This window comes from Marasmius oreades, chromosome 8 (assembly GCF_018924745.1).
Source record: "Marasmius oreades isolate 03SP1 chromosome 8, whole genome shotgun sequence".
Classification (NCBI taxonomy): Eukaryota; Fungi; Basidiomycota; class Agaricomycetes; order Agaricales; family Marasmiaceae; genus Marasmius; species Marasmius oreades.
In genome coordinates, this window is record NC_057330.1 from 1,489,082 (window position 1) to 1,514,355 (window position 25,274).

Here is a 25,274-nt window from a genome sequence, read left to right on the forward strand (position 1 = left end):
ATCAAAGCAAACCGCACAGAGCGCGCCTCCCATCCCTACAGATTTAGTCACCCCACAACAAATGAAACAGTCCAAGAAGAGTACTGATGTGGATCAAACTGTAACCACAGAGAGGGATTCCACCCAACTGAAGAGGAAAAGGTTAGACACTCTACCTTCAAATGATCCACTTGTTTCCTCCAAATCGCGACCACAAACCGTCCCAGAACCCATTTCGGAACCATCTACTGGGCTACCGAAAAGACCAAAGCCAGCGCCGAACATTTTCTTGCCCAAGAAGAACCATAATAAGGTATGACATCAAATAAGGTGCTTCCTCAACAACACTGATTGGACAATATTACAGCGTCCTCCTGATACGAACGCTGAAGGAGGGCCACCGATAAATAGAAGACGGATATAGAGGGACGCCCCAGATTGTATATTACAGGCGGACTAACAATAATCATACATAAATGTCTAATACTACATACACATGTATTTCTAGCGATCTATATTTTGTTCATGGTATTCAAGATGGAGTAACGGTTTCAGCTCGAACGGGGGGTAATTCCCAACCATCAGAACCAAAGTGAGGGACTACCATCAGGACATTCGCGTTGTTCTTGAAGGGCTTTGAGTACGTGCATAGGTTTGATTTGCCGAGAGAGGATAGCCAGGCTGGATTTATGACACTCAGACCTACAAGCATTTTCAATATTCAATGAACATAGATCGCGCCCAAATACCGACCTTTTATCCACAGACGTGAAGTTCGGACTACTTCCGTAAAGACGACAAACTCAGGTGGAGAGACGTTGGAAAGCACAGACGACGGATGAATGTATACATCTTCTGTTATACCCATAGCTTTGTAAGGCACATTTTTTGATGTCGCATATTGAGATCCAGCAGATGTCGGCTGAATACGATCTTTTCTTACAGCCGCTTGATCGATGAATGCGGCGCATAGAAGCTGTCGGAGGACTTTCAGCTATCATTAACGGTCAGAAACTACGATCCGAAGCGAGGATGGCCGTTCAATCTCATACCTGTAGATCGCTCGGGGGCGGTAAATTGGGGATGAACGATGCATCAACCGTAGAAAAATTTGATTGAACAATCGCACTTATTTGAGCCCTCAGCTTATGAACCTCTTCCATAGCCTGCAAGAATGAAGATAAATCATTTGTCCATGTGGTATACCGTCGCAGTGTGACATACCTTGAGTCGTACGAAGTGCTCTTTACAGAACTGAGGACCACCACCGGAATACTCATACGCTCCGACGACCGAGAGCATCCTGAAGATATCGCTAGAATGATTTCCCAAAGACGAATGGATCTAATAGGGAACAATGGATGAAGGTCAACCAGGTGGGTTATGCCAAGACGACAATAGTTACGTGTTGCGAGTCATGAAAAGATTTCCGTTGTAAGCGAGAAACCTCCTTAGCTCGGACTTTCTGACTGTCTAGGTGTGAGAGGCCTTCAGATTCCGCGTCGTCGTCGTCGTCGTCATCGGCATGGAGAAGTAATGCTTCTTCGTGTAAGAACGGGTCACCGACAGACAAGGTGGACACGATAGCGATAACGTAGGGCAAGCATCCATGCTGTTGACCGCTGACTAACATTCTGGAAAAACGAGGCGACACGGGAAACAAGGACATCGTCCTGCCCTGTTCTGTCACACGTCTTTCTTTATCCAACGCACCCAGGTAATTGAGCACAGTCTCCGCCTTGCGTAAACTAGAGCGGTCGGGAGGAGTAGGGAAAGGAAAGTTGACGACCGCATCAATATTCATGGCCTTCATTTGTAATACTACCCCCTCTATCGGCGCTCGCAGGATTTCGGGTTGTGAGAAGTCCTTGAAATAGTGTTCATACAGGGCAGAAGAGTAGAGGCGATAGCAATGCCCTGGACCAGTTCGTCCAGCTCGTCCAGCTCTTTGGGCGGCAGAGGCTTTTGATATCCAGTCGACTTGAAATGTTTGTATACTGTTGCTTGCATCGTAGTGTCGCTAAACAATGACATTGAGATCTACTTGTCACATTAAGGTGAAGCTTATAACTCACTTCCTTGGCCCGCCCGCAGTCAACAACATAACGAATCCCTGGAATGGTGAGCGAGGTCTCCGCAACATTTGTGGATACAACCACCAAACGAGAGCCAGGAGGGGAAGGCTGAAAGACTTGCATTTGTCTGTCGGCCGGTAATAGAGAGTACAGAGGAAGGATGTACATCGGTGCTGTCGGGAGGGAAAGACATGTTAGCAATAAATTTACAGCTGGGGAGTAAAAATTAGCTAACACTCCGCTTCGCTGACGTCTAGTCCCAGCTCTTCGTCAAGCTGCTGCTCTTCTTCACTGTCCAGGGCATCCGGATCCTCTGGTTCATCTCCGTCGTCGCTTTCTTGTGGATGATCAAAGTTAGATTCTCCGAGATCAACCTCCTCGGGTTCAACGTCAGCTTTAAGTGGGGCTAAGTCATTGACTTCACTTAGAACAAATTCCAGACCGGACCTTGAGCTGCGCCAACCCTATTAGTACTTTGCCCATCTGAAAATGTATCTTCGACCGCGCCGATCTTTCGTCTTCTTCTGGCATCATTGAAGGCCCTTCTCCCAAACCGTGCTTCCAGTTTTCGACATACCCCGTTAATTTCGTTTTGACCCGTTAGGAAAATCAAAATCCCACCAGGAGGTAGTCTGGTGTGTATCTTGATAGTTTTCCGGATGGCCTCTGTCACATAATCCGCAGCGGTGCGTCGATTAAAGTGGATCGTCACAGGATGTTGCCTTGCAGAAACGTTAATCACGGGAGGAGGGGTTTCAAAAAGGGTTTTGTTCTCCGCGAAATCGCTGACACGTAAAGTAGCAGACATGATAATGAGGCGCAGGGGCTATTCAAAGAATTTTGAGTGCCGTGTGCGAGAGAGAGATATAACAAAGTTAGGACAGACCGTAGCACCCTCCGTTCCCTCTTTCCAGATTTCCTCTCTCAGCTTGATGACGCGGCTCAAAACTCCAATTAAGATATCGGTATTGATACTTCTCTCGTGAGCTTCATCGATGATGATCACCGAGTATTTTGTCAACAGGAAATCAGCTGCCAACTCTCTGAGCAAAACACCATCGGTCATGAATTTGATGGAGGTATCGGGCGACACTGTAGCATCGTAACGGATTTGGTATGACACCTTGGACGACGTAAGGGACAACTCATAACCAACACGAGTGGCCATTGACATAGCAGCTACCCGTCTTGGCTGCGTAATTCCAATCATACCAGGATATTCTGATAGAAACAGTTAGCAGGACCCTGTCGCGGGGATGAACCAATGACTTTCTCACCGCTTCCAGGAGACCCAAACCCTGCCTCGTAAAGGAACTGTGGTATCTGTGTCGTCTTTCCGCTTCCGGTTTCACCACAAATGATTACAACCGGATTTAAAAGTATCGTCTCCATGATGGGTTGTTCTTCGGCGACAACAGGGAGAAGCAACCGACCCTCCTCGACATCCGGGGGCCGCGACACTGGGACATAGTTGGACTTCGTTGATGTTCCATTTGGATTTTCTAACTTCGCAGATTGCAACTTGGATGCAAAGGAAGTAGCGGGGAGACGCAGTTCCTCACCTAAGGGGCCGCGCATTTCCTGCTGGGCGGACGAATGATGCAATTTTTGTTTTTTACTTGAAGGTGGTCGGGTCGTTGCCGTTAGATCAGGTCCCCCGGATGGTGAGTCCTCGTATCCTTTAGCGACACTCAGTTGCTTCAGCGCCCAATCCTTGAACCCTAGGCCTTTTTTGGTCTTCGGAGGTTCGTCGTCTTCTTCATCCGTCGTGTCGCTGTCTTCCCCATCTTCGCCCTCTTCCTCTTCATCCCCTTTATTCTCTTCCTCCTCGCTCCTCTCATTTTCTCCTTTCCGTAATTCACTTTCACTTTCAGATGCTGAACTATCAAACGACGTATCAGACTCGTCCGAAGATTGGAGCGTCTTTTTCTTTTTCCAACTGGCGAATGCAGACTAAAACGAACGAAGTCAGCGGTTCCGGTCAAAACTCAAATCGACAGTGTTGACCTTATTCTTCTGTCGGACCTTTGGAACCAAGACGTTTCCATTCGCGTCCCGCTTGAGGGCCCCACCTACAGTTGGTTCGCTGATTGAACCCTTTTCAGAAATGATGGTTGCCGAGAACTCCTTTGACGCGTTCCCCTCCACAACGTCAAGATCATGGTCTCCCTCATCCTCGTCGCTTTCGTCAATCACATCATAAACTTCGTGTCGTTTCCTCTTCCCAACTCGACCATCCAAAGCACGCCGCACTTCTTTATCTTCGAGCCTATCAGCTGTTTCTTGGTGCGTTCGAACCTTTCCGGTTCCAAGGGTTGAAGATGACTGGAGGTGAAGTGAAGAAGGTATCTGAGCTTGGCTCTGACTAATAAATAGTAAAGATCGGTCTTTGAGGTGGTTGACTGTAGAGCGTACGATAGTCTCTCAAGTATCTGTACTCGTTCTTCTTTCTTGAGCTTTTTTTCCTGTATTTCAATGAGCGGAGATGTTTCTGGATCGGTTGACGGCTGGACGCGACGCACGATGTATTTTTCCAGCCTCTTCTTCTTCTTACTATTCCACTTTGAAGATGACTGTTCAAGGAGCTATTCAAGTCCGTTTTTTTTGAGTCAGTCTATCCGAGAAACGGTGACCTGGAAGCACAGATACCTCCTGTCGTAATTTTTCCTTTCGATCCGCCTCTCTTTCGTCTTTGGTTTTGGGTACGTGTATCAGGTCATTTGCATCGGTGGTTGCTTCGGGCACGGGATGCTTTCCGTTCTTGCGTTTATGTGACCCAGATTGGGATTTTCTGGCCTTTGCGTTATACCGTTCTCGGGGTACTGGGCCCATGAAAGCGAAGAAAGAAGACCTTCGGGTTTCCCGGTCCGAGCTTGGAGGTTACACCGGAGATCGCCCGTCGTATATATGGTCAGGATCTAATTGTACAGTTGGTGTTGATACAGTTTATATTCTACAAATACTTTTAAGCAATCCGTTTCTCATCGAAAAACGACCGTCTGGTAGGAGAAAAAAGGCCAATCTTCCCTACACCGCTGCTGATCGGTGTTCTGCTTTGATTCTCATTTGCGCCGATGATATCGACCACGGTAGATACCTTATCACTTCGGCCAACCATAAGTGCGATCCCAGAAGCTGTCAGAGCAATGATCCCAACACCCAGAATACTTAAGACATCGACGACGTGCAAAAACCCGATCTTCTTGTGAATCCAATGGTCATGCGTGCTCTGAATACATTCCACTCTGAGTGAATCCAAACTCTCTTCTAACAAGGTCGGGTACGATGTATGGCTATCATGAGCAAGTCTTATATATTCTGTAGGAGATGAGGATCAGATCGAGGTGCGGAGAGGTAGTGACTCACTTTCAATGACCTTTCTTTCAGTTGTTGTGAAATCCTGAAGAAGTTGCCCGTTGGCACGGGAAAGCCACGAATGGTTCCTTGCAGGCATCCCTAGTTAATCGAGATATCCTCGTAGACATGAGAAACTCGACTCACTCCGTACTGGAATCTATAGTGACCTTCATCTCCGCGTCGCCGCCAGAAATCCTGCACAAGTATTGTATATGGTCCTCGTCGTGATGGCATGGTAATCGGTGTCCAGCGTCGTTAATATCCAAAGAGAGCGATAGACGATTGGGACTGTTCTGAATATTGAGGTACATAGGATTGGCGACACATAGCGTTATTGTCGAGACGATGAGAGCGTATACATATCGACTGGGAATCATGGCGGGTAAGGGGAAGCCGCTTACTTTCACGCTATATAAATAAGTAATCAGGGGCGATTTATACTTAGCCGTGTTGACCGGCCGATTCGGACACAGATCGGTTGTAATGAACTATTACATCGCACAACATCATAAAAGGCGGGAATCTACAGTTGTCCGATCGCACACCACTAGTACTGTACACGGCGTTAACCCCCAAAAGAGTTCCATGCGTTCTTCAATCGTTTACAGGATTCGGTGGCGTCCCTGGCCCCAAAACACACCGCGGCCAATCGATTGATTTTGATTTCATTTATCGACCCGGTAACGTCGACATCGGGACATGCACTGAATGCGTGAAAGAGTCACCAGATGTCATTCATGACCTGTTAAGATGAGAGATACGTCAAATACACTCCACCCAGCAAGCGGACGGACACACAACTGGCTGAGAATCGATCCCGTATAATGAATTGCGTCTCGTCAATCCTGCCTCCGGATTAGAGAGTGTTGCACCGAACGCTTGAGATAGCGATTCACGAAAGTTCAATCTTTTGGAGAACAGATCGATCGTGAGTGCTTGGGTGGTTCAAGGAGGTGAACGGGGATACGAACGAGAAAAGCAACGAGTTGGCGAAAACTAAACGTCATCAGGCTTTTGAAATCAGATACAGGAGGTACAATTGAACTCACCTCGTGGAAGCAGCATGTAGATTCCGATCCAAATGACTATAAAAAGTTGAAATTGAGAAATCAAGCCGCATAGCAAGGTTGAGATGTATTACAGTTCGTAGGCATAGTCAAAAACTAAGCAAGTCAGGGGTTTAGGGCTAAAGTATACAAGGAGCATAAACTCACACAGACAAGGAGAAGGACAGCGACGAGGCTAGGGGCAAATGAGAAAGGAAAGTTTCATGAATACCGGGTGCCATACCTCGTAAAGAAGCTCGTTTCTGATGATGATAAGAATCAAAGACATACAAGGATCACAAAACAAAGTATATCATACCAATGGCACAGAGAATGACGCGGTCGATAAGTTTGGTGATTCTAAGTCGCAAAAGGTCAGTCAGTTCAAGCATCGTTGATTCCCATGAAAAGAAATCGAACACCTTCGACATTCCGCTCGTCTCCAACGCCAGAGATAGTGGCAGAGAGACGATACAATAGAAACATCAGTTATTGCGCCGATTATCACCGTTCCTGCAGTAAGCCACCACCAATTTTCAATGAAAACGGGAAGTGGAAGGAGTTGAAAGCTTATGATTGTGATCGTCATCGTGAATGAAAATCGAGCGAACGCAAGAACCCCACAGAGCCCGGAGATCCATACATTCTTGGAGAAGGTGTACAAGCGGCGAATAAACCAGGTCTGTGTATGTATAGTTGTCAAGGCGAGATACGGGGATATATTATTAGACGCGTACCTCTTCCAAAGCACCAATTAAACCATTAATGAGTATGATGAAGTCAAATGACAACGGCGGTACGAGAAGCAACTCGGGATGCCCATATTGAGATATTGTAGTTGTGTATAGATAGTGGCATGAAGCGACTGCGTGTGAAAGGTCCAAAAACCTAGGGAAGACGATTGGGTCAAAGAGTTTCGCGGTTGTAGGCTCTCCTACCAGACAGCGGCGACCTTGATAGAGTGACGGTCAAGATATTCTAAGTGAACCATCTTCCAGATGATTTGACATACAAAAGAAATTAAACTTACCAGTATCTTCACCCATCTGGGATCTTTTGTAGAGTCTCGAAAATACCGAAGAACCTGCGCGCAAGTTACGCCGAAGAGGAACGTTGCAACGAGCACGCCAATTTCCAGTGCACCAATTGTGGTGTCTCGAACGAACGCCATGAATCCTAACTGGAATGAAGAGAGACGGTGAACTCTGCCTGATTCCTACTCATGAGCCTTGTCAGACGCAGGAATAGGACCCGTTGTCTGAATTGCGGCTGCAGTCGATGATATATGATAGATGACCGACAAGTAGCATGTGGCAGTACCTAGTTTCTCCCAATGGTGGGAAGTACTCACTGTCAGTGTCAGGCCCAGGATGGATTGCGATCACCGGATTGTGGGAAACATTACTTGCGGCTCAGGTTGTAAGTATGTAAGTTATGACGTTTCTAGCACAAGGGAATAAAATAATCATCACTACGTCTCATGCGCCTTGGCCTTGGATAACTTACACTACTGCACAGTCTCACCTTGATCCAGCCCCTCCACAACTCCAGCTTGGGTGTATCATGTCTGTCACTTATATTGTCGACGACCAGGATCCGGCGATTGAGTACCTGTGCCCGGTCCAACATCAGACCGTTCGTGACAATTACCTCCACAACACCTATACCACAATTGACAGTGTTGACTGTGGCGGAGGATGGTTCAAGTACACTTTTAATGGTACAAAAAATGTTGTTTATGGATGCTTTGACTGTCGTTGACTCTCCATCGCCAGGTACATCTGTTAGGGTCTCTAATCGGCTGAAACCGGTAGACGCTCGCTACGCTGTCCAAGTTGATATTAGTCCTATGCTTCAGCGTTCTGGAAATGGCGTATACGAGTCACCAGAGCTCGCCGACGGATCAGAACATTCCATCGTCTATGCTATTGGGAACCAGTCCTTCTTCCCCGCATTCGACTACTTGACAGTCACTGCGGGCCAGTCCACCCAGCTTCGCGGCAGAACGATCATCGTGGATGACGCAGATCCAGCGATGGAATACTCTGGAAACTGGCGTAACGAGCCCATCACGCCTCCAGCCATGAATTTTGACTACACGTCATCCCCATATAGGGACACAACTCACTGGAGCAATACCGTCGGCGATTCTGTTAATTTTACTTTCGAAGGTGAGTATAAACGCGCTCACGCATACTTGGGCGCTTGCTTACCCTATATACTTTTAGGAACATCCGTCACTGTATATGGTATAATTCCCGCCTCAAATGCTACCATTCCTAACCGCAACCTCACCGCAACTTATTCGATTGACGATGGTCAACGCAACAGCCTGTCGTTGTCTCCGGGTAGCACTGAGGGTCGTCCTATTGCTATGACTGAACTCCTTCGTAGTGGAGAGTTGGCGGCGGGGAAGCACACGATGGTTTTTACCGTCACCGACATTCCGAACCTATCTCTTTCGGGCGTTGGAATCGATTTCGTTACGTACAACGCTTCTTTCGACAATCTTTCGTCTATAGGAGCAGGTACCCCGTCTACCGCTGGCGCGATCAGCGATGGACACATTCCAGTCTGGAAGCCAGTTTTGGGTGCCGTTCTCGGGCTTCTTGCGCTTCTTGTCGCTGGTCTTCTAGGATCGTTGTACTGGCGCAAACGGAAACAGAGTAAAGCCCAGGCCAAAGCGACTTCTAAGGTGTTCGTGGTCCGTGCGTTAAAGGACCATAACATTGGTACGTTTTCGCTTCAGTTGGTCGTTATCCATATACTCACGGCTGCATCAGTCAACGAAAAGGATGGTAAAGCTGGCTCATTGACGCCCGATGTCTAGAGCTCAAGATGAGTCAGCCAATGCTAGGTGGATATATAAAAATTAATGTTGGAAAGCTTACTGCAGTATTGTTGTTGTAAAATATGTACATAGTCGTGTTTGTCCGTTCCCTGTACACTCCTGTTGTATTAGTACCAACCCACGTCATGGCGAAGATCGCTGTACCACTCGTATCGGAAACCAACAACTGGAATAGCGTGGATTACAGTAAGAGAGTCCCTAGCTAAAGTGGTGCTGCTTTAAAATATGGGTATAAAATCCTGTATCCTGTCTCTCGCATCCTGTGCAATGCATTCAGCAATCCATGTCAAATTTCTGATCTCCTGTTCCTTCAATTTCATGTACGCATAGAAAACCCCATATTGGAACTGCTGCAAGAACGCTTGCTTGTTGAGGTGAACCTCAGTCTGGAAGAACCGATCTTCCAGACGCGACATCACGGTGGAATCGTCCACTCCTTGACCTCCAGAACTGCTCCCCTCAGTAAAGAATCCACGATACTCGGAGATACTCTCGCAAGCCTGCCTGACCTGGTCAATATCGTCGGCTTTTGCGAGCTGGTTGTTGCCCTCAGGGAACAGTCTCCCGATAGATGGGAAAAGCTTCGCACGTTCTTCCTTCGTTAACTCGGTGTTGAAGGAGTTGATGGTAATGTTGACCGTTCGTCTATCGGCTTCGAAGGATAAGATGCGTTGCATGACTTCCGCAGTAGGTCCACCAAGCGTGGCAGAGAATTCGTAGAAATCTTCGAGGTAGGCTTTGTACACGGTGTTCCGGATGATTTCTATGTTGAGGTCGTCAAGATCAGAAGCTGAGAGGCAGTCGCGGAAATATGGGGCTGTAAGTTCAGAGTCGAGTTAGAACATCCCCTTCAGTGATTGAATTAAGAGGTAAACGCACCGAGCGGGGTTTCAACCAACACGCTGTGAAATAATTCCTCCACATTCGAAGCTACGCATAGCGCTGGCATCGACTCGAAGGCCCCTAGAGGGTGGCACCGTTCCAAAAGCTCGTGCGTATCCCGTTCGTGAAGCGTTCCAGTGATGAGCAATATGACATTGTCAATCATATATGCATAGCTAGTCGTAGTTGCACGTCAGCTGTGTTCGGTTACGTGGAGATGGAAGGAGTATAATCGCACGTAATATAGTCGAGAAACTTGCTCAAAGGTTCCACAGAATTATTCCGCAGATACTTGAACTGGTTGACGAGGATTTCAGTAGCCTTCTCCGATATCGTTGCTGTCGAGATGGGTAAAGGTTCGTTGGCTAAAAAATTGCCATAGTCCGTCGCCGACAGCTGCGTGCGAAAATCTAGAATTTCGCTCTTCTTCAGCCAAAGTCGTGGCAACGCGAGATGTGAATACCTTCGAGTGTCTCGCACTGCGTCAAGTTAGAGTAATGGTTTTGAGTGAGTATGCCGGACTTGTAGCCTCGTACTGTTGCTTCAAGGAAGCCGGAGTCGACCTAATGAGAGTCGATAAGTTCTATCGTGTGTCAGAAGGAAGATATACCATACATTGAAGAAGAGTGCTTCCATGGTCCAAGCAGCTGCTAAAGCGCAGGAGTGATACCAGTTACAAATTAGGAAACGCTCCCACGTTCTCACTCCCTAATTGAGGCTTTTGAATGTTACGTAACTGGTGTGGGCTTCGCATCCATGAAAGAAGCCCGTGTCCCATCTACGTACGTCAAGAATGGCTCACCCGAGTCTAATATTCAAAGAGCTGAGAGCTGAGAGAGATACTTCTTACTGAGATATCTAGACTCGTTGCGTTTTCCTTACAACTCGCGAGCCGTAGTCTCACGAGAGGGGAGATCTCATAGTAGCTGACGAGAATAGTCAAAACGAGCGTGAGGTAACCTCTCACGCTTCACAGGAGAGATTCCGAGTTTCTTCGCTACAATGAACACGTAGGACAAGTCGAACCAAGACATATTGTAACCAGTAACGACATCATGGGATCCGTCTTCCGGAAAAGTTGAGCCTTGCTTGTATAGAAGAAATCCTCAAGCTCGGTGTCGCGCGACCTCTTCATTGGAATGAATACAGAGTAATAGGTTGTTGAAGTGGAGGGGCGATTGATTTAAAAGGAGGGAGCAAGAGAATGTTACCACAAGCCATCCAAACCGCTACCGACCTCAGTATCGGGGTGCATGGAAGTTTTGAGTTCTACAACTCCTGTTCCTTAGAAGGCCTAGAACCTCGGAAAGTGAGATGACACGACTTTGCTAGGAGTTCATAGACGATCAACAAAGCTCGTGAGAGGAATGGAGTGGACTTGGACCGGAATTCCAAGGGACTTGCAATTAACTCTGCCACGGAAGTGGCATGTATGAGGTTTGAGACATCAGGAGATAGAGAAGTTTGACGAATAAGATGCAGAAGCGAGAGCAAGTAAAGACAGAAGACTAGGACCTATTTATTCCGCGCAATCGTCTAAGTCAACATGTTATGTGTTTCGAACCTGTTCTCTTGGTCGGGAAGTTTGTGTACTTTCCTCATTTCCACTGTGATCTCGTTATCGTCAGTGGCGCGGTTCGTGAATACCTTCGCGGGAGCAATCCGGACTAAGACTTGAATAGCAATGCGTTGTTGATCCACGTTCCAGCCTCTCTGTTCCAACACTATTTGGCTCCACGGGGATGATTGGCTCAAAAAACGAGTAATCAGCTGAAGCGGGAACTGTAATTAGCCCCAGCGACGAGTAGCTTCCGACGATGAGGAAAACGCCTCGAATCAATCACGATGCGAGGCTGAACCACTGAACAACACTCACCTACAACACCTCCTCAAGATAACCTTGGACTATGAGATGCTCTATATCAGCACGTCTGACCATAAAACGTTGCCCCTTCTGAAAATCGATGGTTCCCAACTCCGTCTCGATAACACCACAATCCTTTACCACATGGACTAGGACATGTAGGTCCTTGGGGGGGTTGGTGATGCTTGCAGTGATATCCAATTCATGTGAGAATTCGGAACGAAATTCCATGACATAATTATTGTATTGACGAAGATAATCAACTTCGTGTGGGGAAAGTTTGCTCCTGATATCTTGAGTTGACAGGATGTGAGGGAGGGCACCACCAACGGACCAATACAAGTCCCTGAGACGGTCGACGCGATGTGAGTGGTAGGCCAAAAGACAGCGCGTATTGCGATTTATAGCGGATTGTATGATGATTAAGGCAGGAGGAGGACGGTCGCCAACGTGGTCAGACAACGCATCTGCGGCTTTTTCGAGGTCGCGTTGTTCGCGTATTATGGAACGGACGAGAGAGTCGTTGTATTTGAGTAGAGTATCGGTATGCGTTGATCTGCGCGATTCTATGACCAGTTGTGTAGCCAGATCCCCAAATTGACGCGTCTCTGACATGGTGAGAGGAAGAGCTGAGGAAGAGTGTGAGTGTCACGACTTTGTTTCAACTTTTCCCAATTGCAAGTTTTTCCACATGATCGCTAAGGTCAAATCGTTGACACAGACCCAACGGAGCATTTCCAATTACATACGATCCATCAAGTGGAGGATTCGACGTCCATAATTACAGTGGATATTCGATATATGATATCCAGTCAGTGTCTACTGAACACTCGAAACAGTCCAATGTGACACAGCGAGTCTTCTGTGACACTGACTCTGGCCGTCATGTGCATGATCACGAGCACTCTCTCAAGTCCAACCATCATGTTGAAACGCGCTCACTGTAGGCAGCTCGCCTCCCTACGCCGTCGATATCTCTCATCAAGTCGTACCCTCGAATCTGTCGACCATTTGTACTACTGCAGGGATTTCGTACGGAAGCACGACTACGAATCCTATCTCATTTCACACTTGTTTCCAAAGGAATTTCAAGGTGGGTATTTTGCGTTAAAAGCTTTTTCTGTGCGTCAACTTTCTGCCTCTTAGCTTTCTAGCTGAGCATGTTTACGATGACAGGTGGAGTTGGCTATGGTTTCTGACACAGTATCAAATCCGACAATTGGAATGATGAGGATGCAATTCTGGAAGGACGCCGTGAAAGGCATAGTTGACGTGAGTCGCGACCTGCTTGTGTCATGACCCGACAACTGAAGGGCTGTTTCAGGGGAATCCACATCGGCATCCTATCGCTCTAGCATTGCACGATGCCTCGCGAATAACGAACCTCCCTCCTTATCACCTCAAACGAATGATTGATGCGCGAGTAAGTTTAACTTTATAGCTAAAGTTTTTTATTGACTTGATCAATCAGAGCTCTGAGCTCCAAGTACCAGTTCATTTAACCACTGAATCCCTTACAGCACATGCTGAATCTACTTCATCAACTATACTCTATCTCCTGCTCTCGATGCTTTCTCTCCATTCTGAGCCTTTCTCACATGCGGCATCTCATCTTGGCGTTGCACAAACAATTACTACTCTGCTGAGAGGACTGCCGTTTCATGCGCAACAAGGTCGGATGGTCATCCCTGCCGAAATAACGGCCAAACATGGCGTAGTACAAGAAGAGGTGTTTCGCAGGGGTCGGGAAGCTCGTGGGATTGATGAGGCGGTATTTGAGTTCGCGACGCTAGCAAATGATCATCTCATTACCGCCCGAAGTATGTTTAAGGAAGAGCGGCTGAAAGGGAAAGTACCACAAGAAGCTGTGGCGGTCTTTCTGGCAGGGGTGAGTACTTGTGTTTGAACTTCGATCTTGTCGGGCGTAGCTTATACTTTCGGACCTGGATATAGGTACCGGTGTCCAACATTCTCAGAACCCTGGAAGAGGTAAACTTTGACGTTTTCCACCCTAAATTACAAATGCGGGACTGGAAGCTACCATGGAGGATCTGGAAAAGCTACTATTATACACGGATGTTCTAATTCCAGGACATGACAAAAATAATGATTTGAGCTTCACTCCATGCATACTCTGTGAATGATTTTGCGGCATGACCATTTATGGAAAAACCTACAAGCGCGCCCAGATACCCGAGCACCAAAGTGTAACAAGTCAACAACTCCGATCCGGTGTCTGCAGCCCTTTCCTCTTAACCACCACCACCAAGCCACCTTACACTCCCTATTTTTTCTACGCAGAGCGTCACGACCTTAATATTTTCTCCCTCTTGGTTTCTTTGATAACATGGAACAATTATGCAGTGCGCACCCGCTCTAGTTTCCACCGAGCTTTCGCTAAAAATATATCGTTAACATCTTTTCTCCAGATGAAGTGCTTCAGTTGATATTCTACGAACTTCAAGAACCTACATCATTGACACTCGTTTCGAAACGATTCTACGAATTCTCACAGGACCCCTACTTTCGAGCTCATTATTTTCTCTCCCGCTACGGCCCCGCTCATGCCTTGTATCATGCTCTCGGTCGTGGCAAAGTTCTCACTGAGAGAGTTCTCGATGTGCGTAGTTACCCACCATATGTTTCTACAAGGGAGAAGCTCATGCGAACACCCCCTTGCAATGGCGTTTTGATTGCCACCGACAGATCTTGATCACCAGCGGAGCACATTTCTCTCGATACCTCATTCAAGTGGCCATTCATCATTACTTCCATACTCAATCACATTTTATCAAGACTCAATGGGTTCGAAGTGTTTCATTGCCCGTCTTTACCCACTTTTTGCAACTCGCATCTCGCCGTTATGATCACATCCCGAGGGGAAAAGTGCGTCACCCGTTACCCCGGCTCGGTGTTGCTTACATTTCGAAAGGGGCAGGACGATGGATCAATATTTGCTCAATTTCTAAGCGAGAGCCGATACCCACCGAGCCAGAAACGTGTTTCCTGGGAGAATATTCGGGTCATCATAGAGGAATACCATGTGTGGCTCCCATCTTTCATTTTGTCAACAATTGAGATATTGACAGCATTATCATTCTAGTTCTTCCCTTTCTGCAACAAGGTGCGGAACGTCAGTCGCCGGGTAACGATTTACCTTCTCACCGACTGTGAAGGATCCGATAATGGCACAATTCCCCTTAGTACTAGCCATTGAGCCCCGTCTTCTTCCATATGCTGTAGCCAACGGGTTTTACATGGACAGCAAGGTTGGTAATACAACGTCTCATCGATCTTAGCTCTTCCCTTACTCCTCTCCAGTATCGTGACTTCGTCTTTCGCAAGATGTTCGAGTACGCGGCGGCGAGCGACCGCAGGCCAGAGGATATTGTGCAGAACTTCGAGGAACTATCGCGGCTCGATTCAACGTAAGCTTGGGTCAAATTCTGACAGTCCACAAGGCACTCAATCTTGCCTTAGAATGTTTCTCACACGAACTGTCGCGGCAGAAATTTGTGTAGAGGCGAAAGTGAACAGAGTCGGTTATACGGCGCTAAAGCAGTTGGATACGAATGGTCGCTTACGGTTTAGTCTTTCGTGAGTACCGCATACAGGCGTTGATATCGAATTACTGACCGAATCTCAGCTCTTTGGTCGAAGACCTGCTAAAGGTATTTTCTTTTCATGGGACTCATTATCGACCTAACTTTTTTTGAGTAGCTATTTCTGAAAACTCGCTCGGTGACGACACTCGAGACGCAAACGACAATCCGGTTCTTATACAAAGAATTCCCTTCGTCTGACCCAACAGTTCGCCTTGTCGTCCTGTTGACCGTCTTTATGGCCGCAGATGTGGACAATCTCATTACAGTTAAAGTGAGGCTCGAAGATCTGAACATCGGGCCCTTGAAAAAGGAGGACGTGTACAACCTACTGGTACACCCCCTTATGGATAGGTGTACAACCGTATTTGATTACATGCGAAGTGAGATGGCGTCATCGGAGGACGCGCAGCAGGGACTGGGTGCAAAGGAGATTCAAGAAGTTATCGACAACGTTGCTGCCAGGCTTCTAGAGGTCGATTGTAAGGTGCGTTTCCTATTATCATGCACGTAGATCCACCTCACGACTCGTGTTATGACAGGGACGAATGCTCGAACGACTTCATGATAGCTATCCAAGTGTAAACGAAACCATCATCAGGACCGTCCTTACCAAACATCGAATTGAGCTCGAAGATCTGCCTAAAATGAGTAATCCCGCAACCTGTAGAAACTATCGACCGTCATTATGCCGGGAACACCACTATAAAGGTTCAGAGATGGACTACTTCTGGGATACAACTACCTCTACGGAGTCTCAAGTGGCTGGCGACAATGTTGAGGATGGCAGTGTGGGTAAAGGGCAAGGAGCAAGCAGGAATATGAATGAGATTCATGTGCGAGAGCTTGTAGGTTTCGTTTTATTGAGTTTACTCCGGTCTATTTACTTTTCACACCCAGGGGGAGATTAGCCAAGAATCTCTGACCATTATGATACGACAGGATGAACTGCTTCCTTCCAGAAACCGTCGGAGGATGTCCTACTTCTCCGCGTACTCTGACCTCGGGCTATTTAACTTACCGATTGGTGAGCTCGCTAATCAGTGTCTATCGATTTATGCTTATATCTCTCTTTAGACTACTCTCAAGTTGGACGATGGATAAAGGCAAAATTTGGCGCCAGGAACATCGTAACCGCGATTTTCATGACCCATGCTGTACTGAATAATGCTTCTTCTGTAAGAGAGATGTTTATTCGCCATGAATCTTATAGTTACCGATTACCATCTTTTAGATCTTGCGTCACTATCTCATGGAGGCGGCGCCAGTCCCATTAACTCTCAAACACTTCCAGATTTTAGCTCGCTTGGGACGGCCGATCGTAAGTTTTTGCTCCTCTCTAGCTACTCTCTAAGCTAACCTCTACTCTAAGAACTACAACCTTACATTATTCTTGTTGACTGGACCCGAGTTTTACCACTGCGAGGATGAGTATCTCGTTCACTGCGACGCCACAAGCAACACTCTTTCAGCGTTGACATCTGATGACACGAAGAGACTTCCAGCGCTCTCTGCTGCCACGAATAATTCCCGGAGTACCGGTCGCAAACGTCCACGTCGAAGTGCGGCCAACATGCGTACTTATGTCATTGCTGACTCCGACGAAGAAAAGAGTGACCTTTTGAAGGATTGCAAACATCCTGATTCAAAGGAAATAAAACAAGTTCTTAACCTCGAAACATGGATCCAAGAATTGGGAAAATTGTTAAGGGTTGAACAATCTCGGGTGAATAGACCTTCACAATTCGCCTTGAATACAATTATCTGATTGCTTTCCAGTTTCGCCAACGGAAGAAGAACCAATGCGGAAACAGTTCAGATGCAGTGAGTAATAATCACCCTCTGAAGACTGAAGGCTATTTCCTCAGCTGATTCTCCGCCCATATTATCTAGATTCTAAACGAATTTATGAAATCTTTGGGCACTGAACTACGTATACTTCGTAAGCATAGTCGGGAAAAGAACGTATCTCATAATGAGGTAGCCATCTATGACGACGGCGACGATGGCGAATACGTTTATCGGGAGACGCGGTTGAAGAGAACAAGGACAACACGTTGATTGTTTGCTGCCACTTCCCTGTTCTTTGTTATGCTCTCTCGTTCCGCACGGTTCATTCAATTCGTTGCAATGAACGTATTCACGGCCTTAACAATAGATTTATCGCTAATCTCCGTAGACAATTTAGGTCTTCAAGGAGGAGTAGTCGTATGCTACTAGTGTTTACTAATAATTATTTAACATTATGTAATGTTGGTTTATAGTATTGAACTGTTACTTACTTGTGCTCCCTTCTGTTCTTAGTTTCATGTAATACCTACTATGCTGAAGTCTGTAGCATTTGTATCATTGACCACCGTGCGCTACTTATCAGTGAACAGTGAATATTTGAATACGCGAAAAACACCGATATATTAATTCCCACGCTACGCTAAAGCCGACTTAACCTGAATGTCTTTGCGTAAATCAGGACTTCAAAAGGAGGTTCTCAGCTTATATCGACGGTTTGCCGTGCCTTGGGATACTCTTCACTATCATTACTGACTGCAGCTATTTCAGCGCGCTTCGTATGGTCAGGAGCAAATCCTCCGCCGGTCGGCCCAAATTCTCTCTTTTTATCCGATATACGTTCCGAACGAACGCGACGAGCATATCGCCAAGGAACGTCAGCGCCATAGAACATCTTTTGAGAAAGGGAAGAAGGCAACTAGACTTGTACGAATCTCCGTCCGTGAAAGACTGCTGGGTGTCGGAGGAGATGAAAACATGGGATCGAACACAGAGACTACCTGAAAAACAATCTGGTAAATCTGCCTCCTAGTGCTACATGTCGAACATCGACTTTTGGTTGGTCCACGCAAGGCCACGATGCTCAGTCCCGTCAACTTGTTGTCTGCTCTCCACGAATCCTGTCCACTGACTCGTAATCCAGCCACTCTCGATATATATGCTCTGAGATACCCTACTTTTACCAGAGGAAAGCGCAAACGCGCTTCCTTTGAGATTCCTGTGTAAGCGTTATACAAATTCCAAAGGAAAATCAGAAATAGATGAATTTAAAACTAAGTTGTGCAGTGCGTTCAGAATATCTATCCAAATATGGCCCCGGTTGCGGTATGAGCTCCTCATCAGTATTTCTACTCATGTCGTCGGTGTCCCTGTGGCTTCAGGCTGATCAACGTTCTGTGAGAGGGAAGTAGAGTCGCTGTCTTGTTGTTCAGGAGCTCTCAATATCTCTCTTTTAGCATGATATTTCCGTTCCTTGCGATACTCGGCAAGTTGATGCTGCAAAACGACTTGATCAAGATGGTCTTGTTTCTCTTTTTCGGCGAGCTTGACAGCTCCGTCGTAGGCCAGCCTCCGCTCATTGAGGACATATTTGATGCGCGCCATCGACTTTTTACACTAGCAGACAAATAACTCACGGTGAGCCCGGCTTAGAGAGTGGGGACGTAACTTACCTGCCGCATTTTGTAGCTCAACGAGAAAAGTAGAGGACTGACTCCCAGTCTTCTGACTTCCTCTGCTTGCGTAGCAAGCAAATTTCTTTCTCGCAGTAGAATATACCAAAGTGTGTGCAAATCGTGAAAACTCTTTAAACGTAGTTCAGAGGCTTTCCATGAACGTCCTGGAGGCGCTATGTCAAGCATCGAATTAATTGACATATAACTGTATTACTCACCACTTTGAACATTCTCTTGATAGATACTACCTCCAAGCGTTTCGAATCGGGCCTCCCCAACGAATGTTTTCCCATCTTTCCCTTGCTCCTTCTGCCTGAAGAAACCATATAGACCATGATCCTCTCTAACAGAGACACGGTTCCCCAGCCGCACGGGCGTGATAGTTTGCGGAGTAGTAGATTGAGCTGTGTCCAGGTCGGAACTTGAAGTTTGACGCTGTGGAGGTGGATCTATGGTACCCTTCAATGGGGAGTCCGATGGATTCGCAGAGAAAGATACTATCTCAGCAAAATTTCGACGAAACAGACGTGAGTATGTATGAGAGCAATGTCGACTGAGAGAAAACATTCCAGTTGAGGATGAACGGTATAGGCGGAGAAAGGGTCTGTAACCCTGGATAACCGTGACAGTTCGCGTTCGCGCGTCACGCGTCGAGTCACATCTGAACAGCTTGCTCCGCACTAAATCAGTCGTGAACGCGCTCCATCGAGTGGGTAGCAGGTATGTGTTGCACCATGGTCCTCGAGGAACGTCGAATTGAGTTTCTCTGGGGACAGATTGTCACGGCCATGGCTTCTCTGAACAAGCTCGCAATACGCGGTATTAGGTCTTTTGACGACAAGCAAATATCGGTCATCGAGTTTTTCACTCCTGTCACCGTTATCGTCGGCCACAATGGCAGTGGTAAAACCACCATCATAGAATGTTTGAAATACGCAACAACGGGAGACCAACCTCCCAACACTAGAGGTGGCGCATTCGTGCATGACCCGAAAATGGCGAATGAGAAAGAAGTCAAAGCTCAAGTCAAGTTGCGGTTTCATGCGGCAAATGGAACGAGGATGTTGGCTGTGAGGAATCTGAGTGTCACTGCCAAGAAAACTGCCGGATTGACTATGAAAACGTTGGAGAGCATTCTTGCACTAGCGGATGGTAATGCAGAGAAGGGAGGCAAGGTGTGTGTCACCAGAAGAAACCGTTCTGATCGACTAGAGGCTCATTTTATCAATAGAGAGGGGTCATATCCACCAAATGTGCAGAGATGGACGCAGAGATACCTCAGCTCCTCGGTGTTTCGAAGTCCGTCCTTGAGAATGTGATATTTTGTCACCAGGAAGATTCATGGTGGCCGCTCGCCGAACCTGCGGCTCTCAAAAAGAAGTTTGATGATATCTTCGAAGCCACGAGGTAATCGAATTTGTCTATTTTGCACAACTTGTCCCCGACCTTTTTTCAAGATATACTAAGGCACTCGACAATATTAAAAGTTTGCGAAAAGACCGTGTCGCAGAGCTCAAAGCTGAAAAAGAACGTCTTGAAGGCCTCGCTCGGGAGAAATCGCATGCTGATAAACTTCTAGGAAGGATCAACGAGCTTAGTTCTACCATCACCACCAAAGAGATTGAATATGACGAAATCAAGAGGGAATACGATGGCATTGTGGAATCGAATCGGAAATTCCAAGACTACGCATTAAAATTTCGGGAGATTTATGTCAAAGTTGAGAGTCTCGAGGATAGGAAGGCTAGGCTGAAGAGCGATTTGGACGAGGCGAAACTCGACATGAAGGAAGTACCAGGTAAACCCCATGACACTGAGAGTTGATTGTGTTTTAATGCTATTCAAGGATCTAGAGAAGAGCTTGAAGCACAGTTGGAAAGCTTTGATGAGCGTATGAATAGACAAAAGATGCAGAAAAAGACTTATACAGACAAATTGCAAGACGTTCAAGAAGACCTCAAGGCTGCCAACAAACGACAAATGGACTTAGTCGAAGAAAAGGCGGCCCACTCCCATGATGCCGCTGTAAGTCATGCTGTACCGGCCACCCTATTGTTTGCTTAATAATTCTACCCAAGGCTCAAAGACAGCGGATTAAAGGGCGTGTGGACAAGATTAAAGAGATTGCAGAAAGTCAGGGACTCAAGGGCTTCAATCATGATTCACACGATCGAGACCAAGTGTTGCGATTCCTCTCTGAACTGGAAGCACTCCTACGAAATCAGAAAGCTACGGTGCAGAGAATTCAAGTACGCACCCTGAACACTTTACGGTTTTGGCTGTTAACGATGCCTCGCTCAGGGTGAACGACGGACCAAGCAAGAGGAGTACAACGCCAAATCTCGACAACTGACGGGGGAGTTTGCCACTCAGCAGTCAGCTTGTACAACCCTTCGTAACCAGATGGTAAGAATCTTGGACTGCCACGAATAGATGTTTGAACTTGTCCCTTAGAAAGATCGGAATGCCTCAATTGCGGATGCTGAGCGTGAACTTGAAGGTTACCTGCATGCACCCTCGCAGTTAACCACCTTACAGGATGATATCGAGGAGAAGAACACACGTGCTGCAAAGGTCAAAGCGGACATCAAAGCGGCGAAGTTTGACGAAAAATCGTCTGATATCAACGAGAAGAAGAGGATGGCAGAGCACAAACGTGATGATCTCAACGCGGAGCTGAAGACATTGAACGCACAAGTCGAACTGCACGCCAGACTCAGCTATAAGAAGAAGGACATCAAAGGGAAAACAATGGAAATTGAGCATGTGTAAGTGCCTCACCTTCGACTGGGCGAGAGAGATTTCATGCATCAGTATTTCGTTAGCTTAAATGCTACGAATACGAAACTCCGCGACCTCGGTGCGGAAGCGGTAGATTTACAAATGGTCGAGCAGGGTGTGACTACTTTTATCAAGTACGTTTTGTCCCCTTTGGTCCTCTATGGCATAGTGCTCACTCGTACTCGGGAAGGGGAAAGGAAGATCGACTGAGAAAATGCGAGACCGAAGCTACGAGCACGAGTAAAACCTTGGAAAAGTTGAAAACCACTCTCTCCAGTCTCAGCAAGAATCTATCGGAACTCCGAAAAGAAGCTGAAGGTGCGTGGTGATTGCGGTTGACGACAAGATCTGAGTCAATTATATGCCACTTTGCAGGGATTACCCATAGAATCAAGGAGGAACTTGGGAACGAGTATAGTTCTGTGGAAGAAGGGATTACTGATTCTGCAAAGACGGCTAACCTGTTCCGAGAGTCAGTTCCTTTCCGAACACCTTGTGACGGTCGAACAACTGACGGACATATCTAGCAAGATCGGGAAGAATACAGGGAAAGTATATGAAGATATTCTTGAGTATGGCAAGGCAAACAAAGTTTGTTTTGCTTGCAACCGCCCCATGAATGGGGCCGAATACAAGGCGTTTGAGAAACATGTACGCACATTCTTCTACTCCTTCATGTGTCATCTCATCGATTTATGTAGCTGAAAAAAGAAATTCAAGAATTTTCTCCTGAAAACCTTCAGGACGCAAAACAACAGTTCGAGGAGTGGTCAGAGGAACTTGAGCGACTGCAGGACTTGAAACCGGCCCAGATTCACCTAACGAAATTAACGCAAATCGATATACCTAAGTTGGAAGCGGAGGTGGCTGAAGTCAATTCACAAATCAAAACAGCCACAGAGAGGGACGAACAGGCGAGTGATTCCATTCTGCTGTTCAAAAACAGTTGTTTTCTCATCAACCTACCAGGCCAGTGTGGCTCTCTCGACTGCGAAAGAGGAACAACGGCACCTACAGAGCTTAAGTGATCACGTAAGGACGCTTGAACGATTACAGAGGGAAGTCGATCGTTTGAGAGTTGACATTGAAAATACCGAACGAGAAATTTCCGAAACGGGCACAACAAAGACACCGGATGAGGTTCAACGTGATATAGACGAGGTGTCCACAGAAATGTAAGGTCCCAAGGGAATCCTTCTTGCTGCGTGCTGACTTGAGAATCTGTCAGCCATGGTTATGAAAAGGAGAGCAGGGCAATCACCTCGGAAAAGGAGCGCGCCAGTAACCTTCAGCGCAATCTTGACAACCAAATTCATGCACTGGAACTGCATCAGCGGGATCTTCAAACTAAGGTTAACGAAAAAGCCAAGCTCGAGCGTCAGATTGCAGGATGGAGAAACGACATTAAGGAGATGACTCAGAATCTAAAGGTATCCACGTCGGCCCTCATTTTGCACTCCTGATGTTAACATCTGAGCAAACAGTTAGCTGAAGTCCATGTTGCTGAGGCCCAAGGTCCCATAGATGCGCTTGACGCTGAATATCAGGAAGAGGATAAAGAATTCGCGCGTCAGCTGGTATCTGAAGAACAAAAACTCCAAGATATCCGAATCCACGCTGATCAGCTCAAGGTGATGAACAAAGACATCGAGAGGCAAGTCTTTTGATTACCTGCTGACTCATGTATTGACCAGCCCTGCAGATATGTTCGAGACAGGAGGGATGAGCGTATGCAAGAGTGTAGCGAGAAACTCGAACAACAGGAGACTCGAATCAAAGAGCTGACTGAACGCGAAAAACAAGGTCGGAAAGATATCGAAGTTTTAGAGAAAGAGCTGAGCGAGAGTAATCTATTCCAAAAAAACCTTCGGGATAACGTACGAGCCAGGAAACTCGCGCAGCAAATTGAAGAGACTCAGGCCGGAATCGACAAATACGACATGGAGGAGGCGGCCAAGGCACGCCGCACGTTCGAACAACAGTGGCCTATCTACAAACAGAAGGAGGACGATTTACATCAACGGGTACGATCTTGTTGTCGTTGGTGCCGCAAACAGACACATTCATCATACCCCACCCGTTTAGTATTCTCATATTGCTGGTGAAATCAGTTCGAAAAAGAGTCAACTTGACACATGGGAGGGCGATCTGAAAAAGGACTTCAAAGACATCAACAAACGCTACACCGACCAGTTAATCAGGACAAAGGTGCGAGTATCAATACTTGATGGTGAAATATGGCTCAATCATTCGACTAAGATGTCCGATATGGCGAACAATGACTTGGATAAGTATGCAAAGGCGCTCGATAAGTGAGTCTTCAGTTGATTTTCTCAGAAGATGGAGAGATGGACCGCGCGTCCCACAGTGCTATCATGAAGTATCACGGACTGAAAATGGAAGAAGTCAACGACACCATGCGACACCTTTGGAATAAGACATATCAAGGAACAGGTACGTACTCTACGCTGATTGTGCTTTTTTTGGCAGAAGTTGATCAATTACCAGACATCGACGGGATAAAGATTCGCTCGGATGTCGAAGGCGGCGCATCAAAGCGTTCCTATAATTACCGGGTTGGCTTCTCGTCCTATTGATCATTACTCGATATCTTGAATTGCGCGTTTACCAGGTGGTCATGACAAAAGATCAGGTCGAAATGGACATGCGAGGTCGGTGCTCGGCGGGCCAGAAAATGCTTGCTTCCATCATCATCCGCCTCGCTCTGTCGGACTCTTTTGGTCAGAATTGCGGCATATTGGCACTCGATGAACCCACGAACGCTCTGGATACAGAGAATATTGATGCTCTTGCGTCGAGCCTTGTGGAGTCAGCTCTTCACTTACTTCATATCTGTCAAGGATGCTCTGACCCCATGCACTGAACAGCATCATAAACGAAAGAAAAAACCATGCTAATTTTCAGTTGATAATTATCACGCATGACGAAAACTTTCTCCGCAAACTGGGCCAGAGTGATGTGATGGAATATTATTGGTAGGGGCAATCATTTCATAAGCCGTAAAATCGTGTTTAACAATGTGCTTAGGAGAGTTTCTCGGGACGCGAGACAGAAATCAGTGATAGAAAGACAAAGGTTCCGTTAGCGTAACACATTGTCCTGACAAGGCAGGAGGATGGAAAATGTTCTAATGCCCACCCACAACATGACCCACTCGCATGGACAATGAGTATGTACTTTTCCCCCCTTCACAGTACGGCGTGAGCAGCATCTAAAGTGGGGCACTATGCTGTCTTGGTATCTAATACACATGAGGGAAGATCGACATTTGTGGTTAAACTGCCACAGGATTAGTGACGTTAAATGATTGAGAGAATACTTGTCAAGAGATTCCGGAAATGAGGTTCTCGGT

At 46.8% G+C, this 25,274-nt stretch overlaps 11 protein-coding genes across 13 annotated transcripts; 5 read left to right on the top strand and 6 right to left on the bottom strand.

Annotated features, from left to right (window-relative positions):
• Positions 1–511: 511 nt before the first annotated feature.
• E1B28_012416 (uncharacterized protein) lies at positions 512–4,886 on the bottom strand (the record flags this gene model as incomplete). The annotated part of the gene is made up of 14 exons (XM_043157525.1): positions 512–681; positions 733–973; positions 1,032–1,145; positions 1,204–1,323; positions 1,385–1,999; positions 2,055–2,227; positions 2,290–2,448; positions 2,502–2,880; positions 2,941–3,275; positions 3,332–4,007; positions 4,062–4,419; positions 4,470–4,519; positions 4,577–4,639; positions 4,704–4,886. 14 exons carry the CDS (start codon positions 4,884–4,886, stop codon positions 512–514), a joined length of 3,636 nt encoding a protein of 1,211 aa, XP_043004892.1.
• Positions 4,887–5,019: 133 nt separating this feature from the next.
• E1B28_012417 (uncharacterized protein) lies at positions 5,020–5,788 on the bottom strand (the record flags this gene model as incomplete). The annotated part of the gene is made up of 3 exons (XM_043157526.1): positions 5,020–5,372; positions 5,421–5,497; positions 5,556–5,788. The coding sequence occupies 3 exons, from the start codon at positions 5,786–5,788 to the stop codon at positions 5,020–5,022; spliced, it is 663 nt and encodes a 220-aa protein (XP_043004893.1).
• Positions 5,789–5,873: 85 nt separating this feature from the next.
• Positions 5,874–7,826, bottom strand: E1B28_012418 (uncharacterized protein). Of its 2 annotated transcripts, none has more exons than XM_043157527.1 (12): positions 7,488–7,826; positions 7,396–7,409; positions 7,195–7,345; positions 6,880–7,139; positions 6,777–6,817; positions 6,702–6,720; positions 6,626–6,653; positions 6,553–6,574; positions 6,461–6,496; positions 6,383–6,407; positions 6,210–6,318; positions 5,874–6,153 (listed from the first exon to the last, which is right to left on the bottom strand). In XM_043157527.1, exons 1-12 carry the CDS (start codon positions 7,626–7,628, stop codon positions 6,133–6,135), a joined length of 867 nt encoding a protein of 288 aa, XP_043004894.1. In that variant the 5' UTR covers positions 7,629–7,826; the 3' UTR covers positions 5,874–6,132. The 2 variants fall into 2 exon arrangements, with proteins under 2 accessions (XP_043004894.1, XP_043004895.1); XM_043157528.1 differs by having other exon boundaries at positions 7,396–7,435.
• Positions 7,827–7,905: 79 nt separating this feature from the next.
• On the top strand, positions 7,906–9,436 carry E1B28_012419 (uncharacterized protein). Its single transcript, XM_043157529.1, has 4 exons — positions 7,906–8,177; positions 8,233–8,628; positions 8,686–9,189; positions 9,241–9,436. The coding sequence occupies exons 1-4, from the start codon at positions 8,021–8,023 to the stop codon at positions 9,285–9,287; spliced, it is 1,104 nt and encodes a 367-aa protein (XP_043004896.1). The 5' UTR covers positions 7,906–8,020; the 3' UTR covers positions 9,288–9,436.
• Positions 9,437–9,526: 90 nt separating this feature from the next.
• On the bottom strand, positions 9,527–10,877 carry VMA6 (H(+)-transporting V0 sector ATPase subunit d; the record flags this gene model as incomplete). Its single annotated transcript, XM_043157530.1, has 5 exons — positions 10,806–10,877; positions 10,654–10,753; positions 10,429–10,600; positions 10,188–10,366; positions 9,527–10,125 (listed from the first exon to the last, which is right to left on the bottom strand). The coding sequence occupies exons 1-5, from the start codon at positions 10,824–10,826 to the stop codon at positions 9,527–9,529; spliced, it is 1,071 nt and encodes a 356-aa protein (XP_043004897.1). The 5' UTR covers positions 10,827–10,877.
• Positions 10,878–11,754: 877 nt separating this feature from the next.
• E1B28_012421 (uncharacterized protein) lies at positions 11,755–12,688 on the bottom strand. The gene is made up of 2 exons (XM_043157531.1): positions 12,067–12,688; positions 11,755–11,960 (listed from the first exon to the last, which is right to left on the bottom strand). The coding sequence occupies exon 1, from the start codon at positions 12,667–12,669 to the stop codon at positions 12,067–12,069; it is 603 nt and encodes a 200-aa protein (XP_043004898.1). The 5' UTR covers positions 12,670–12,688; the 3' UTR covers positions 11,755–11,960.
• Positions 12,689–12,955: 267 nt separating this feature from the next.
• E1B28_012422 (uncharacterized protein) lies at positions 12,956–14,181 on the top strand. Of its 2 annotated transcripts, none has more exons than XM_043157532.1 (5): positions 12,956–13,176; positions 13,231–13,326; positions 13,379–13,477; positions 13,526–13,942; positions 14,008–14,181. In XM_043157532.1, exons 1-5 carry the CDS (start codon positions 12,979–12,981, stop codon positions 14,137–14,139), a joined length of 942 nt encoding a protein of 313 aa, XP_043004899.1. In that variant the 5' UTR covers positions 12,956–12,978; the 3' UTR covers positions 14,140–14,181. The 2 variants fall into 2 exon arrangements, with proteins under 2 accessions (XP_043004899.1, XP_043004900.1); XM_043157533.1 differs by having other exon boundaries at positions 12,956–13,147; positions 13,201–13,326.
• A 114-nt stretch (positions 14,182–14,295) lies between these two features.
• E1B28_012423 (uncharacterized protein) lies at positions 14,296–18,021 on the top strand. Its single transcript, XM_043157534.1, has 17 exons — positions 14,296–14,417; positions 14,484–14,674; positions 14,761–14,940; positions 14,987–15,097; positions 15,158–15,178; positions 15,231–15,323; positions 15,376–15,482; positions 15,535–15,651; positions 15,701–15,725; positions 15,775–16,143; positions 16,199–16,504; positions 16,557–16,683; positions 16,734–16,834; positions 16,891–16,977; positions 17,029–17,382; positions 17,436–17,480; positions 17,550–18,021. The coding sequence occupies exons 1-17, from the start codon at positions 14,402–14,404 to the stop codon at positions 17,715–17,717; spliced, it is 2,418 nt and encodes an 805-aa protein (XP_043004901.1). The 5' UTR covers positions 14,296–14,401; the 3' UTR covers positions 17,718–18,021.
• A 65-nt stretch (positions 18,022–18,086) lies between these two features.
• On the top strand, positions 18,087–18,879 carry E1B28_012424 (uncharacterized protein). Its single transcript, XM_043157535.1, has 4 exons — positions 18,087–18,160; positions 18,216–18,460; positions 18,589–18,667; positions 18,724–18,879. Exons 1-4 carry the CDS (start codon positions 18,108–18,110, stop codon positions 18,854–18,856), a joined length of 510 nt encoding a protein of 169 aa, XP_043004902.1. The 5' UTR covers positions 18,087–18,107; the 3' UTR covers positions 18,857–18,879.
• On the bottom strand, positions 18,798–19,687 carry E1B28_012425 (uncharacterized protein; the record flags this gene model as incomplete). Its single annotated transcript, XM_043157536.1, has 3 exons — positions 18,798–19,061; positions 19,118–19,284; positions 19,339–19,687. 3 exons carry the CDS (start codon positions 19,685–19,687, stop codon positions 18,798–18,800), a joined length of 780 nt encoding a protein of 259 aa, XP_043004903.1.
• A 92-nt stretch (positions 19,688–19,779) lies between these two features.
• E1B28_012426 (uncharacterized protein) lies at positions 19,780–25,221 on the top strand. The gene is made up of 24 exons (XM_043157537.1): positions 19,780–19,840; positions 19,897–20,295; positions 20,352–20,527; positions 20,578–20,918; positions 20,967–21,145; positions 21,199–21,369; positions 21,422–21,526; positions 21,575–21,888; positions 21,946–22,035; positions 22,092–22,219; positions 22,277–22,373; positions 22,429–22,552; positions 22,603–22,815; positions 22,871–23,076; positions 23,130–23,331; positions 23,386–23,555; positions 23,604–23,925; positions 23,987–24,109; positions 24,161–24,213; positions 24,270–24,355; positions 24,410–24,477; positions 24,534–24,730; positions 24,790–24,897; positions 24,950–25,221. Exons 2-24 carry the CDS (start codon positions 19,909–19,911, stop codon positions 25,005–25,007), a joined length of 3,918 nt encoding a protein of 1,305 aa, XP_043004904.1. The 5' UTR covers positions 19,780–19,840; positions 19,897–19,908; the 3' UTR covers positions 25,008–25,221.
• Positions 25,222–25,274: the final 53 nt, after the last annotated feature.

Coding starts and splice junctions, on each gene's coding strand:
- E1B28_012418 (XM_043157527.1), bottom strand. CDS start 7,628: ATGGCGTTCGTTCGAGACACCACAATTGGTGCACTGGAAATTGGCGTG. Junction 7,140..7,194: donor TAATTGGTGCTTTGGAAGAG/GTACGCGTCTAA, acceptor ATACATACACAG/ACCTGGTTTATTCGCCGCTT. Junction 6,154..6,209: donor GGATCGATTCTCAGCCAGTT/GTGTGTCCGTCC, acceptor TCATCTTAACAG/GTCATGAATGACATCTGGTG.
- E1B28_012424 (XM_043157535.1), top strand. CDS start 18,108: ATGTCTTTGCGTAAATCAGGACTTCAAAAGGAGGTTCTCAGCTTATAT. Junction 18,161..18,215: donor GTTCTCAGCTTATATCGACG/GTTTGCCGTGCC, acceptor CAGCTATTTCAG/CGCGCTTCGTATGGTCAGGA. Junction 18,461..18,588: donor ACTACCTGAAAAACAATCTG/GTAAATCTGCCT, acceptor CTCGTAATCCAG/CCACTCTCGATATATATGCT.
- E1B28_012419 (XM_043157529.1), top strand. CDS start 8,021: ATGTCTGTCACTTATATTGTCGACGACCAGGATCCGGCGATTGAGTAC. Junction 8,629..8,685: donor TGTTAATTTTACTTTCGAAG/GTGAGTATAAAC, acceptor ATATACTTTTAG/GAACATCCGTCACTGTATAT. Junction 9,190..9,240: donor GTTAAAGGACCATAACATTG/GTACGTTTTCGC, acceptor CGGCTGCATCAG/TCAACGAAAAGGATGGTAAA.
- E1B28_012423 (XM_043157534.1), top strand. Junction 16,684..16,733: donor GCTATTTAACTTACCGATTG/GTGAGCTCGCTA, acceptor ATCTCTCTTTAG/ACTACTCTCAAGTTGGACGA. Junction 17,383..17,435: donor TAAGGGTTGAACAATCTCGG/GTGAATAGACCT, acceptor ATTGCTTTCCAG/TTTCGCCAACGGAAGAAGAA.
- E1B28_012421 (XM_043157531.1), bottom strand. CDS start 12,669: ATGTCAGAGACGCGTCAATTTGGGGATCTGGCTACACAACTGGTCATA.
- E1B28_012422 (XM_043157532.1), top strand. CDS start 12,979: ATGTTGAAACGCGCTCACTGTAGGCAGCTCGCCTCCCTACGCCGTCGA. Junction 13,478..13,525: donor AACGAATGATTGATGCGCGA/GTAAGTTTAACT, acceptor TTGATCAATCAG/AGCTCTGAGCTCCAAGTACC. Junction 13,943..14,007: donor TGGCGGTCTTTCTGGCAGGG/GTGAGTACTTGT, acceptor ACCTGGATATAG/GTACCGGTGTCCAACATTCT.
- E1B28_012426 (XM_043157537.1), top strand. CDS start 19,909: ATGGCTTCTCTGAACAAGCTCGCAATACGCGGTATTAGGTCTTTTGAC. Junction 21,370..21,421: donor CTACGGTGCAGAGAATTCAA/GTACGCACCCTG, acceptor TGCCTCGCTCAG/GGTGAACGACGGACCAAGCA. Junction 22,553..22,602: donor ACAAGGCGTTTGAGAAACAT/GTACGCACATTC, acceptor CGATTTATGTAG/CTGAAAAAAGAAATTCAAGA.